The sequence below is a fragment of the Glycine soja genome, chromosome 6 (genome assembly GCF_004193775.1).
Source record: "Glycine soja cultivar W05 chromosome 6, ASM419377v2, whole genome shotgun sequence".
Classification (NCBI taxonomy): Eukaryota; Viridiplantae; Streptophyta; class Magnoliopsida; order Fabales; family Fabaceae; genus Glycine; species Glycine soja.
The window spans coordinates 41,795,740-41,809,751 of record NC_041007.1 but is presented as its reverse complement, the minus strand read 5'-3'; the positions used below and the strand labels follow the sequence as shown (position 1 = coordinate 41,809,751).

General features: G+C 28.6%; 1 protein-coding gene across 1 annotated transcript; it reads left to right on the top strand.

Annotated features, from left to right (window-relative positions):
• Nucleotides 1-4,235: 4,235 nt before the first annotated feature.
• LOC114416276 lies at nucleotides 4,236-4,898 on the top strand. Its single transcript, XM_028381148.1, has one exon. The coding sequence runs from the start codon at nucleotides 4,236-4,238 to the stop codon at nucleotides 4,896-4,898; it is 663 nt and encodes a 220-aa protein (XP_028236949.1).
• The last annotated feature ends 9,114 nt before the right edge of the window (nucleotides 4,899-14,012 follow it).

Genomic DNA, 14,012 nt, shown 5'->3' with positions numbered 1-14,012 from the left:
TCTGTACAGTATGCAATCATTAGGGCAAGCATGAATCTTCTGATACTCCATACCCATCGGACACAATATCTTCTTTGCCTGATAGTAGCTTTTAGGCAATGTGTTATCCCGTGGAAGCAGATCGTGCACTATTTGAAGCAATGAAGTAAAGCTTTTGTCACTCCATCCATATCTGGCCTTGACATTAACCAGACTTAACACCGCCGACAATAGCGTCAAGGAATTGTTACACCCCAGATACAAAGGCTTCTTTGAGTCACCCTGCAATCTTTCATACACATGGGCATGTGCTTGTTGGAAAGACTCTTGTCCAAGGTCACGAATCATATCCTCCAAGTGATCTCCCATTTCTACATCAAACGGTTCGAATTGTTGCCCACTCTGCATGTCTGTCATTTCACCATGCCATATCCACGTCGTATAATTTCTCTTAATTCCATCACACAACAGATGCTCTCGTATGTCATCCAGTATTTGTCGTCTTCCGTTCAAACAATTGATGCAAGGACAATAATATTTTCCATCTTCATCCGGTTGACCTCTTTGTGAAGCAAATTGTAAGAATTGCTCGACGCCTTCCTCATATTCTGGGCTGATACGACTTTCATTCATCCAACTTCGATCCATCTAAGTAATAACTCGGTCATACTCTCAAAGTTATTCGATGCATGAAAATCTCACTTTTTTATTAAAGGTGTGGCCTTATCCCATTCGGCAAGACCGTCTTTTATGGTAGCTTCATACATCAGGGTTAATTCTATTTTGTTAAATTTGACAAAATTTTGGCAGCATTTCGCATTGGTCTCTAAGTACACGACATGAAATCGGTGAAATTAATTTCCGGATAATCAAGTATGTACTCAGAGAACAACTAGAAATGCATTACCAAAATTTCATCATATTAAACAAAATATTTTTAACCTTAACACATGAATCTACCATAAAAATATCAGTCTCCCCAAACTGTCCAAACGGACAATTCAAGATTGAATACAATGATTAATGCAAACTGTCTGCAAGAATCATTGCATCCAATCTCAAACGGGAATCTAAGGTTCACTCATCATGAACACAATTTGTATAGCATATATCAATTGTCATTAATGGCAGTGAACACGTAATAAAAATATTCATTGGTAACAAACATTTGTACCTGTGATGATGAGCAGCACGGTCCAAAATGAAAGCAAGAATCAAAGAAATAACTGAATGAACACCTACATAAGACAATTTTGTGTATGATAAAAAAAAAGAGTAAGATTAAGTATAACAAGCGCTCAGAAGATATGAGAACAATTTATTCTAAATTATATCAAAAAAATGTCTTACTTCTTTCTCTTTTCGGATATATATATATATATATATATATATATATATATATATACACACACACACACACACACGCACACACACAACTTCTATTACCTCTCAGAAGATCACAGAACTGCACTGTGGACAAGCCCAGTCACAGGGTCCCCCACTTTCTTTATGGCTTCAAACGTTGTGCCATCCACTAGTTCCCTGTCATTGAATCAAAGACTTGTGTGTTAATTACTATCTACAACTACTCTTAGCAACTCTCTAATAAAGAAGGGTATTCGATCGTAAGTACTAAATTAGTTCAGATAAAATATTTACTGCATATGAGTCAAGTCGTGTTATTGCATGTCTCATTAGAAAATGACATGACATGAGTTTAATTTAATTATAACGAGAAGTGTTAAAAACCTATATATTTTTTTAAAGCATTCTTTTAATCAAATTTTTTATAACGAGTTAAACCTTATTGAAAATATAAACTGCTCTGCTCTGTCTCCGTGTGACACAATTTTCATTATTCATATAACCAAACTCATCCAATAATAGTAGTACAATCGATCGGAACATAAATAACAAAAGGGTAATAGTAGGAATTCAGAATACTGTTAAGTTATAAGATGAATCTCACAAAATTAATAAAATAATAAGATATGAATCTCACTAAATAATTAATAAATATAATTTTTTTAATGGGTAGTAACAAGTAATTTTATTGTCAGCTTGTGAGAACAGAATAATAAAAACAAAAAAAGTACCGTCAACTTTAGTTGAGTTGTTAGTCTTCAATCTTAATTACCCACGACTCTTCTCATCTTCCAAGTTCCAACTACCTGTGCAATGCATGCCGTCAATGCTCAGAATAAATCATAATCTGCTATTTTTGTATTACCCTCTCCCCTTAGTATTTTTGCAAAAGTAAAGTGTATTATAAGTCCCCTTAGTAGCATATTGATTCAATCTTGTCCAACATTATCAAGATACGCTAAATCAATCCCAGTGATATATTGATTAAATTTCTTTTTAAGAGTGGATATTGTTATCACAAGCTTCAGAACTTTACTACTGCTATTTTTTTTTCGATCGCTAAACAAATATATTTATTAATAAAAGGGCACGAGAAATTCATACACCATAATTTCAGTGTGCGCACGCACACCATAAACATAAAATGATGAGTGTACGTTTTAATTATCAAGCAAATTATAATATAATAGTAAGTACGTAATATATTACCACTCAATGAGAAAAACCAAATTACTTACAATTGCTTTTATTTTTTAGGTGAACCTTATAATTGTTACATCTAGATGATTAAAACGTAAACACAATCATATATATGTAACATCCCAAAATATATATTTTATAGGACTGAAAGTTCTTTATGATATAAACTATATATATTTATAACATTTTATATTTATTTAATTTTTTTATTATTACTTCGATGATTAATGTTATAAATATTTTAAATACATATATATAAATGATTAAATTAATTATACCCATAATATTATTTAAATTTTACAAATTTTAATATAAATAATTAAGATAATAAATAGTCAAACATTAAGAATTAAATTAATATTTAATTATATTTATATAATACTGAGTAACTTACGAATATCCAAATCGAACCAACATCCCTATAGTTTAATGGGTCACATCTAGCATTACTGAGTAATCAACATCAACTAGCTATGGGTCAGATCAAACTAATAAAGAAAAAGGATTTGATGGAGATGATGTACGGAGACTACTCCATTATATAACGTGCAAGGTGTAATTGTATCTGAGGAAGAGACACAAACAAGACTACAAGCCACCTACTATTCATTTCACTTTTCATACATTGTCATGCTTTTCTATGTTAAGTAAACTTTATTAAACTATGAAAGAAACTTAAAATATATCTTGTTTTATTAGTTTTAATAATTTTAATAAACATTTTAAAATATATTATTTATTAATTTGTTAGTTTTTATTAATACAAATAATTGAATATGCGATTTTTCTTTCTTAATCACGCATAACTGAACCAATTTTATATCTCTAAAACAATAAAGATGGTGGGTATATCCAAGTTGAGTTGTGATTTGTCCAAAATGATAAGTTGATAGCTCCAAACTCTATAGTTATCCACTTAGGCAGGCTGGTGACTTACCCAAACACAAAGTAATTGGATTTATTCATTTGAACTAAGCGAAATCAGATTGCACGAACAATGGTAAGTACCTACAAAAACATTTATGATGTTTAAGTCAATAAGAACTCCATGCAAAAGCTAAAAGTTATAAACGCATATCTATCCTTTTCTTTAGATACCAAAGCGCATATCGATCTTACTGACATTAAATCACAAAAAAATATTATATTAATAAACATCACAACGCATAAACAGGGCATGATTACTATAAACAGTGCATGAACAAGACTAATTCCAAAGCCACACTTAGTCACCCACAACGTGGGTTTAAACACAATACCAAAGCCACACTTAGTCACCCACTCTTATTAGATTTCCATTTTAATCCGGTGGACTTTTCAACAGCACTTTGTCAAAACAAGACTAATTCCAAGGATCTAGCCTTAACCCAAGAGGAGTAACCTTCCATGAAAGAAGCAAAATCTATCAAAATTCTTTGGCTATCTGACCTGAAATTTTTCATATTAACAATTTACAATATAGTCACGAGCAGAGAGGGACAGAGAGCATGAGCTGCCGTAGACAAGAAGGTAGAATTGAAAGCTAGCTAGAGGAAACACATTGGTTTGTCTTTTTTGGTAAACAAAATAAACAAGTTACCAACCACACTTGTATTTATTTGTGAACTAAATAAACCAGACTAAAACTATGACTGCCCTTTGAAGATGGAGCCACTTGGACAAAGCTACTCCCTTTCACAGTAGAACCACAAATGCTGCTAAGAGAAACCTTTGGCAAGACCAAGGCTTTCTTTAACAAAAGCTTCCGAAATTTCTGGTCTTTCTTCTTTGGAGAGTACCAAAAGCTTCCCAGAACTCTTTCCTTTAATCCATTCCTCTGTAGAGTTGGCAATGCAAGAACTCACACAAGCGACCAACTTTACAGTGAGTTTTATGATATGTTGCAGTCTGACCTTGGCAGAATAAAGATGCATGGTAACTACAACATGTCCATGTCAGCAATGGAAGATGATGCTGCATGTTCTAGAAGCTTCATGTGTTGTGCCAAGCAAAGTCCACAAAAGAGTATCCATGAGGAGAGAGCACAAGAGAAGAAGAACAAAGGGAGCTCACAGCTCAGTATAAAAGAGGACTTAAAGTCACAAAACATGATGAACAAGAAAGCTCATGTTTTAGAACAAAAGATGAAGGCAATGGATATGATGAATGCGGGTGATCTGGAGCATGTGCTTGTTAAGGGTGATTTTAATTACAAGGAGGCTCTGACCAAGTCCCTTATCTTCCTAGAGGCACAACATTCAATGAGGCACAATGTACAAGGAAATACAGTGCTAATACAAGGAAGCTCCCTTCAAATAATAGGGTGCCTTGAAGAGGAGACTCAGCAACAATATAAAGACAAAGAAAAGTGTTAAGATGATTACCAGTGACACTCCTGGGACTGAGATCGCGGCTGAAACTGCAGCAACAATGAGATCGCGGTTGCAAGTAAAAGAGGCCTAAAAAATTCTTTCAAGTTATTAACCTAAAAGTTTACAATAACAAAATGAAACTAAACCCTAGTCCATGACATTATAGTACCTGGAAGCGAGCGAGGGAGAGTGAGTGAGCGGCGAGCGAGGGAGAGTGAGTGAGCGGCAACGAGGGAGAGTCAGTGAGTGAGTGAGTGAATGAGTTCTTAACTTTTTTTACACCATAAACTTTGTTTGCACTATTACGCTTCTTTTTTAAGGAATTACGCTTCTTTTTGGAGATCTTTTTTAACACCATTATGGCAATATCCTATTTCAAAATTAACAAATTAATACATATTTCATCGCTTTATTTTTATATATTTATATTCATTTATTTATTACTAAAAAGACTAAACCAATCACAGTTGTATGCACAAAATATTAAAACATTTTTTATTCATATAAAAAAGTACATTCAACAAATATGCAACACGCAGTAAGAGGAATCCATTTACCGTTACAAAAATCAAGTTAGAAATTTTTAAAAACATCAAATATCATTTCACAAATAACTACTAGTACAAAATAAAATATCATTTCACAAGATTTCACAATTTACGCATTTCAATCAATTATGAACCATTTTTTTTGAATGATTATCTTTATTAGATCCTTTAACGATATATTTTTATCCATATAAAATTTGAATTTAAGGAATAGAAAAGAAATTATAAAAAAAAGAGTTAAAGAAAAGAAAAGTAAGAAAGAAAGAAAAAGAAAAAAAAAGATTAGGAGAAGCGTGAAGGCAGGTAGAAGAAGAGAGGTATTTTTTTAATTAATATAAAATAATTTAATATAATTATTTATTTATTTTTGATTTCTTTTACGTTCATTCAAACAAGTAATATTAATATTTCCACTTATTTTTCTTTTTTTCTATTTGCCTAAACAACACTTTTTTCGACTATATTTATCTTTACTTTTTATTTGTTTTCTTTCATTCCTTTTAATTTTTTTCTCTTTATTAATCTAAACAATTGGTAAACCACATTTGCACAGTAAAATCTATGTTGTAAAAATTAAATTAGAATGTTCTTAATTTTCCTTTTCTTAAAAAAAATTGTCCTCACCAAAGTCATGAAATCCCTTGCAACCTCATTTTTTTTTGTTTAATTCCAATTTGAAGTCGTGAGTTTATCCATGATTTATTTCTTTCTTTTTCGCATTTTTCTTACCTTTTATTAGTAAATAAATATTTTATCCTTAATATTAAAATAATCATATTAAATAAATTAAATAAATTTTTATTTTAATAATACTTATTTCAAAAAAGAAAGAAATCCCTACATATTCTACGACCTCTATTTCAAACATATTAAAAAAAAAGGAAAACTAAAAAGTCACCGGCCCAACGACTTCTAAAAAAATCAAATTTCATAATAAAGTCAAAGAAATTTGGACCAACAATGTTTTTTTTCATCTACAAGATCCAAATCCAAAATCTTACTTTAACTCACTACTATTTGGACCAACAATTTATCGATATACAACTTAATATTTGATTTATTTTTCTATAATCAAAGTTTTTAAATAAAAATTAAAAAAAAATCAGGAATACATGGATACTTATGCTTTTTTTATATATATCTAATCAATATCTCTTATTTATCTCTGCATATCTCAAATCTCATTACCTATAACATTTATACTTTTTTTTTTTACTTTTCTTTCTCTCTCACTAGGTATTGTTAGCATATTAGGTATTTATCAATAATTTTTCTATTCTTTATGATATACTTCCTCATCTGTTCTTAAAAATATAAGATTATTTTTAAAAAAATCCTTAAATACAAGGCATAGTGCATTTTAATTATTAACAATTATTTTTTATATAATAAATTGTAAATTTTTTTCACTTTTAAATAATCATCATAATTAAAGTTTTTGACTCTATAAAGCTCAATATAATTTTAAAAATTTGGATCTTTTTGAGCAAATCATTATAATGTTGATTAATTTTCATGGGATATAATCACATTTTTTTAAAATATGTATCTTTTTAACAGCATGTATTTAGTATTATGCAAGAATCATATCTTAAATTAATTTTTATAATTTTTTATAAATAACAATGATTTTATATTTATTCTGAAATATGTCCATTGAAATAAATTATTTTATCGGTCAAAGAGATCTGACTAAACAATTATTTTTTTTTGTCTTTTCTTGGTTGAATAGTTATTATATATTTTTATGTTTAATTTTTACGAATAAAAAAAATTAATCAATCCGACCCTACACTTACTTCGATAGTAGTCACATACTACATTTGGACATTTGCGGTAGACCGATCTTTAACAAAAAAAAGTTACGCAAGATTTTAATTTCTATAAAGAAACCATTTAATTTTTTTATATCATTCATTAGTTAAAATTTATTATTACTACAATTTTTAGGATAACTAACATGAGAAAAAAAATTGTACATAATAATTTATTATTAAATATTAGTTTAAAAAATTAAATTATTAACATACACTATTTACTCTTTTTTTTAGTAGCATCCACTATTTACTCTTAACACAATGCATTTGGTAATAACCAAAATATTAAATTTCACCTCCATTTGTATGTTGGTCATTTAAGCAGTGAAGAAAAAACTTTGCTTAGTCAAATGATAAAAAATATGACGAAGTCTGGTCAAATTTTGTTGATTAAATAATAATAAGATTAAAATTACGAAATTCATTTTAAAAATGTAGTTTAATTTTTAAATGTTTACCTTTTGAATTTATAATTGTTTCTTAATTATTATATTTTTTTAATTAAAATATAATTAATAACACAATATATGATTTTTTTTAAAATATATAAATAATTAAAAAAAAAAGTTTATATTAACATCGATTTTTGGAAAACCGATGTTAACGTATGATACGTTAACATCGGTTTTTTAAAAACCGATGTTAACGTGTATGCATTAACATCGGTTTTTTAGAAAACCGATGTTAACATATCATACGTTAACATCAGTTTTTGAAAAACCGATGTTAACATCATTAGTTAACATCGGTTTTTTAAAAACCGATGTTAACGTGTATGCATTAACATCAGTTTTTTAGAAAACCGATGTTAACATATCATACGTTAACATCGGTTTTTGAAAAACCGATGTTAACATCATTAGTTAACATCGGTTTTTGAAAAACTGATGTTAACGTGTATGCATTAACATCGGTTTTTTGGAAAATCGCTTAACATCGGTTTTGTATAAAACCGATGTTAATAAGCCGATGTTAAAACTGCTTTTTGTAGTAGTGTATGTATATAGTAAAATTCATCAAATAAATTAATTTATTATCTATTAAAAGTGAAATGATGTAACAAATAAATGAAATGCTAAAATTATTGGGGTTGTAAACTCTAATCGTTAATTATACATCTCATAAAGTTAAAAAATAAAGACGACTGTAATTATTTATATTGTATTAAATTCTACATATAAATTATGCCTAGCTATGACTATAAAACTTTTAAACAGCACCCATGACTGGTGACTAGATAACAAAACAAAGAGAATAGCTACTAACATTAATCATATACATAAGGTTGAGGCTGCTGAAGCACCTACACTTGAAATTTATGCCTAGTACCAACTAGATTTTATAACAACAATATATTTAATGAATATGAGTGAAGGTGAAAAGGACATTACTGGGAAGCATACCATCTAGATGACTAACTCATCGAAGCATCAGGTAATTAAAATTTTCAACATTACTGGGAAGCTATGAAAATATGAATGAAGATAGAGGATCTAAAGTGATATCATATCTACAAAACAGTAAATGAAAATTCCTTCCTTGCCCCTGTGTGTGCCTTTGATACTCACTATTACCATCTACACTTATGGGGTGTGTCCAAATGAAAGTGATGAAAATTCCATTGGGGTCATTCATGGAACGTGATCCATATAGGTCACGTACATCAATCACATGCCCAAGAGAAAACATAGGAATAGTGGCCAATAAGAAGAATAATCACGGTCAAATATGCTTTTTAATTTGTCTTATATATTAACATTAATACTAATTTGTAATCAATATTATTATATTTGGTCTCAAGTTTTGAAGAACACAAAGCTTATGATAAAATAATTAAAATGCGTAAGACAATCCATAACAGGTTGAGATCTTGCGTTAATCAAGGATTCATGAGTTGGATTATTAAAACATTGTTCTGCTGTAAGTTAGTCAACTTATTAAAACATTCATTATTTTAACATAGACTAACCTTGAGAGCTAAAGCACGGTCAAAGCTTTCAATAGCATTATCAGGCTCACCAAAATTAAGTTGTGCTCTGCCAAGTGTGACCCATGCCTGGAAGGATCAAGATTAAAATAAATGCATGATTAGAAGACTGTCAAATGAATTAGCATTGCTCTACTTGGCATGACCATTGGTGATTCAAAATAAAACTTTGGCATATTTTTCAGTTTAGACTATATGTCCTACAAATACAATCTGCAAAGGATTTGGTATACCAAATTTAACACAGAAATAGCATACAAGCCAACCTAGCATCGAAGAGGGCAAACCAATGATTGTCTCAAATTGCAACCTGCATTTGGACATCAAAATGAGGAAGACCAATTGTATGCATGAAATAGATTACATATGCACAGGTCAAAGTTTTTATGAATTTAAAAATGGACAAAAGGCATTTCAAAGCCCAAAAGAAGAAATACATTGTTAGTTATACCCTCCGAATGTACGGTGTCGTTTGTTTGCGTCTTCCCCAAAACACTTTCTTTGGTTTTGTGACTGTGTCTGTCAAGGGTTTGAGAGAGTAGAATGGTTCTATCAAACAAGAAACTGAAGCTTAAGATGAGAGATGAATTAGTCCAAAGCAACTCCAACGCCGCCGCTAAACTCTTCTGGACTCTTCTGGACTCTGCCACGCCCACACCCAGATTCTTCAAGAGAGAGAAACGAAGAAAGCTTCGATCCGACCAAACTCCACAACAATCCAATAAGGAAAATGAAACTGAAGGACCAATAAGAAGACAAAGAGGAAGAAGCTAGAGGACGATCATGTGAGAGACGGAGAAAAGGACCCTAGAATATTGTTGTGATGTTTGTTTCTCTCGTTTTCTTTCAAAGCACACACCCTAGAATATTAATTTACTAATATGATATACTTCCTCCTCTGTTCTTAAAAATATAAGATTATTTTTAAAAATGGGACCCAGCCAAAAGTACGAAACATATAAAAGAAAATAATAAATAGTAAATATGACCCAGCCAAAAGTACGAAACATCGTAGATATTTTGTCGCCATCGAAAGGTCTAATTATTTATTTTTGCCTTTCGTTTAAATTAAAATCAAAACAAATATCCCAATGTCAAAGACCAACGCAATTATTCAAGCAATGAGAGGTTGGTGGTGAATTTGACTACCTCTATATCAATTTGAAAATAATCCAACAATAAAAAATTATAACTTATGAATTATATAAAATTAAGAAAATAATATCAATGTCTTTTGCATTTTCTAATTAAGAAAATAAGAAAAACATACTGGCCGGCACTGATTATATAAAATGCGTGCATAAAATAAATTATACAATTATTGAATATGTATATAATATGAATTATTCAATTACAATAAAACAAGATACTATTTAAAAAAAAACATTTTCATACGCCAATTATCATTTACACTTCTTACCAATAAAATGATAAAACTAGACTATAGTATAGAAAAAAAATCTTGATAAGACTTACTGTCGGTCCCATTTAATTTAGAATTTAGTAAAACTAATTTTTATAGAAACTAAAAATTAATTTTTAAAAGAAATATTAAATTAATCAATTTATAATGAAAAAAATATTTCTTTACAAATTAATTGAAAATTATTTCTATATAAATATCACAATATACACATTTTTTTAATTAAATTAATTTTCATAGAAAAAAATGGAAAATAATAATTCCAAAAAAAAATACTAATATGATATACTTCCTCTTCTGTTCTTAAAAATATAAGATTATTTTTAAAAAAATTCTTAAATACAAGGCATAGTGCATTTTAATTATTAACAATTATTTTTTATATAATAAATTGTATATATTTTTTATTTTAAATAATCATCATAATTAAATTTTTTGACTCTATAAAGCTCAATATAATTTAAAACATTTGGATCTTTTTTAGCTAATCATTATAATGTTGATTAATTTTCATGGGATATAATCACATTTTTTAAAATATGTATCTTTTTAACGGCATGTATGTAGTATTATGCAAGAATCATATCTTAAATTAATTTTTAGAATTTTTTATAAATAACAATGATTTTATATTTATTTTGAAATATGTCCATTGAAATAAATTATTTTATCGGTCAAAGAGATCTGACTAAATAATTATTTTTTTTTCTTTTCTTGGTTGAACAGTTATTATATATTTTTATGTTTAATTTTTACGAATAAAAAAAATTAATCAATCCGACCCTACACTTACTTGGGTAGTAGTCACACACTACATTTGGACATTTGCGCTAGACCGATCTTTGACAAAAAAAAAGCTACGCAAGATTTTAATTTCTATAAAGAAACCATATAATTTTTTTATATCATTCATTAGTTAAAATTTATTATTACTACAATTTTTAGGATAACTAACATGAGAAAAAATTGTACATAATAATTTATTATTAAATATTAGTGTAAAAAATTAAATTATTAACATACACTATTTACTCTTTTTTTTAAGTAGTATCCACTATTTACTCTTAACACAATGCATTTGGTAATAACCAAAATATTAAATTTCACCTCCATTTGTATGTTGGTCATTTAAGAAGTGAAGAAAAAACTTTATTTAGTCAAATAACAAAAAATATGGCAAAGTCTGGTCAAATTTTGTTGATTAAATAATAATAAAATTAAAATTACGAAATTTATTTTAAAAATTTAGTTTAATTTTTTAATGTTTACCTTTTGAATTTATAATTGTTTATTAATTATTATATTTTTTAATTAAAATATAATTAATAACGCAATATATGATTTTTTTCAAAATATATAAATAATTAAAAAAAAGTTTATATTCACATCGGTTTTTTGGAAAACCGATGTTAACGTATGATATGTTAACATCGGTTTTCCAAAAAACCGATGTTAATGCATACACGTTAACATCGGTTTTTTAAAAACCGATGTTAACATCATTAGTTAACATCGGTTTTTAAAAAACCAATGTTAACGTGTATGTATTAACATCGGTTTTTTGGAAAACCGATGTTAAGAAAGATACTTTATTTACAAATATGTCACCGCGTTTAACTTAAGATCGGTTTTGTACAAAATCGATGTTAATAAGCCGATGTTAAAATTGCTTTTTGTAGTAGTGCACACACACACCTTCACTTTGTTAGCTCCATACATTAATCAAATTTCTTTTTTTTATCAACATTAAATTCCCTTTATCCCTTATTTTCTTTATATTTGAAATAAAGTCTTGTTACCCAAAGAAAAATGCTATGTGCTTGACCTGGACAAGTTAGAATAAAAGGCTAATGTTTTTTTACATTCCATAAAATTTAAGAAACAATTCCTTTATGTTCTGAAAAAACTAATCCAAAAATAAAATTACATTCTGAAAAATCCTTTCCAAACTGTAAAGGAGGTGCTTCCTGATTTTTATGGGATGCGGAAAGAAACAACTAGCCTAAAATAAAGAAGAAATGCATAAATGATACATCAAACTGTAAGCTATTATAAGCTAATGATTCCCAATCAAATTTGAGATTGGGATATCAGATCTCCAAGAAAACAAAACTAATAAAAATCAAAAGAATTACTTTTTTGAAATTTTCATAATTCATAATTAAATACAAAGCAACCCTAAATCTTGTGATCAAAGATTGTTGTGACAAGCTCAAAGGGAATTCTAGGAATGGAAAGTCCTAATGGCTAGTACACTCACTACACGAAATATATCTATAAGCTTCAGTGGTTTGTGTGAAATCCGTTTAGGCCTATCCTTGCTTATGTATCCCAATGGTCTATCATTACCTTCTTGATCTTTAGCATTGACTTTATACTATTAGAAAATATGTTTTTTACATCGATTATTTACGATCTTTTACATCGGTTTTTAACTGATGTTAAAAGTATTATGATTAACATCGATTTTCAAATATCAATGTTAACATAAAACTACCAACATCGATGATCTAAATAACCGATGTTATATATTAAGAACTACACCAAAATAAGAGTATAAATGTTGAACGTTGACATCGGTTTTCATACAAAACCGATCTTAACGCACACATTAATATCAATTTTTCTAGAAAACCGATGTTAACTTATACATTAACATCGGTTCTTATACAAAAGCCGATGTTAAGTTAAAAACTTTAACATCGATTCTATATAAAAATCAATGTTAGCGTATACGTTAACATCGGTTTTTTATAAGAACCGATGTTAATGTTTTGAAGATTAACATCAGGTTTTATAAATAACTAATGTTAATATACGTAAATAACATCGGTTTATGGAAGAACCAATGTTAAGTTGTATGTTAACATCGATTTTTTTAAAAAAAAAACCGATGTTGTTTTAAGTTTTTTTTTATATACACTTTCGGTTTTCACAAAAAAAAACCCAAAATTTAACCTGTAAAAAGCAATTTCAGACCACAATTCACAATAAACATCATTTGCATTCTGCTTTCAAGCAGTTTTTAGCAGAAAACTACAATAAACTATGAATTGATAAATATGAATAAATGATTTATTAAGAACTATCAATAAATAACATTCAATGTTCAAATGACATAGCAAATTGTAAAAATGTAAACCAAGTAGTGTAAACTAATTAAGTAAGCTAAAATGAATTCCCTAACATCCTAATTTTCCTAACATCCTAAGTTTTATCTCTAAGTCGGAGATAATGTTGTGCCCACTGGATGCGAAGCGCCTTTAATCTCTCTGGCTCCAATGGTCTAGCATCGTTAAAATACTGCATGATCAAATAAAAGATAAATTAATAATGTAATAC

What these genes read in the sequence shown, in the direction of transcription:
- LOC114416276 (XM_028381148.1), top strand. Translation starts at nt 4,236, where the DNA reads ATGCTGCTAAGAGAAACCTTTGGCAAGACCAAGGCTTTCTTTAACAAA.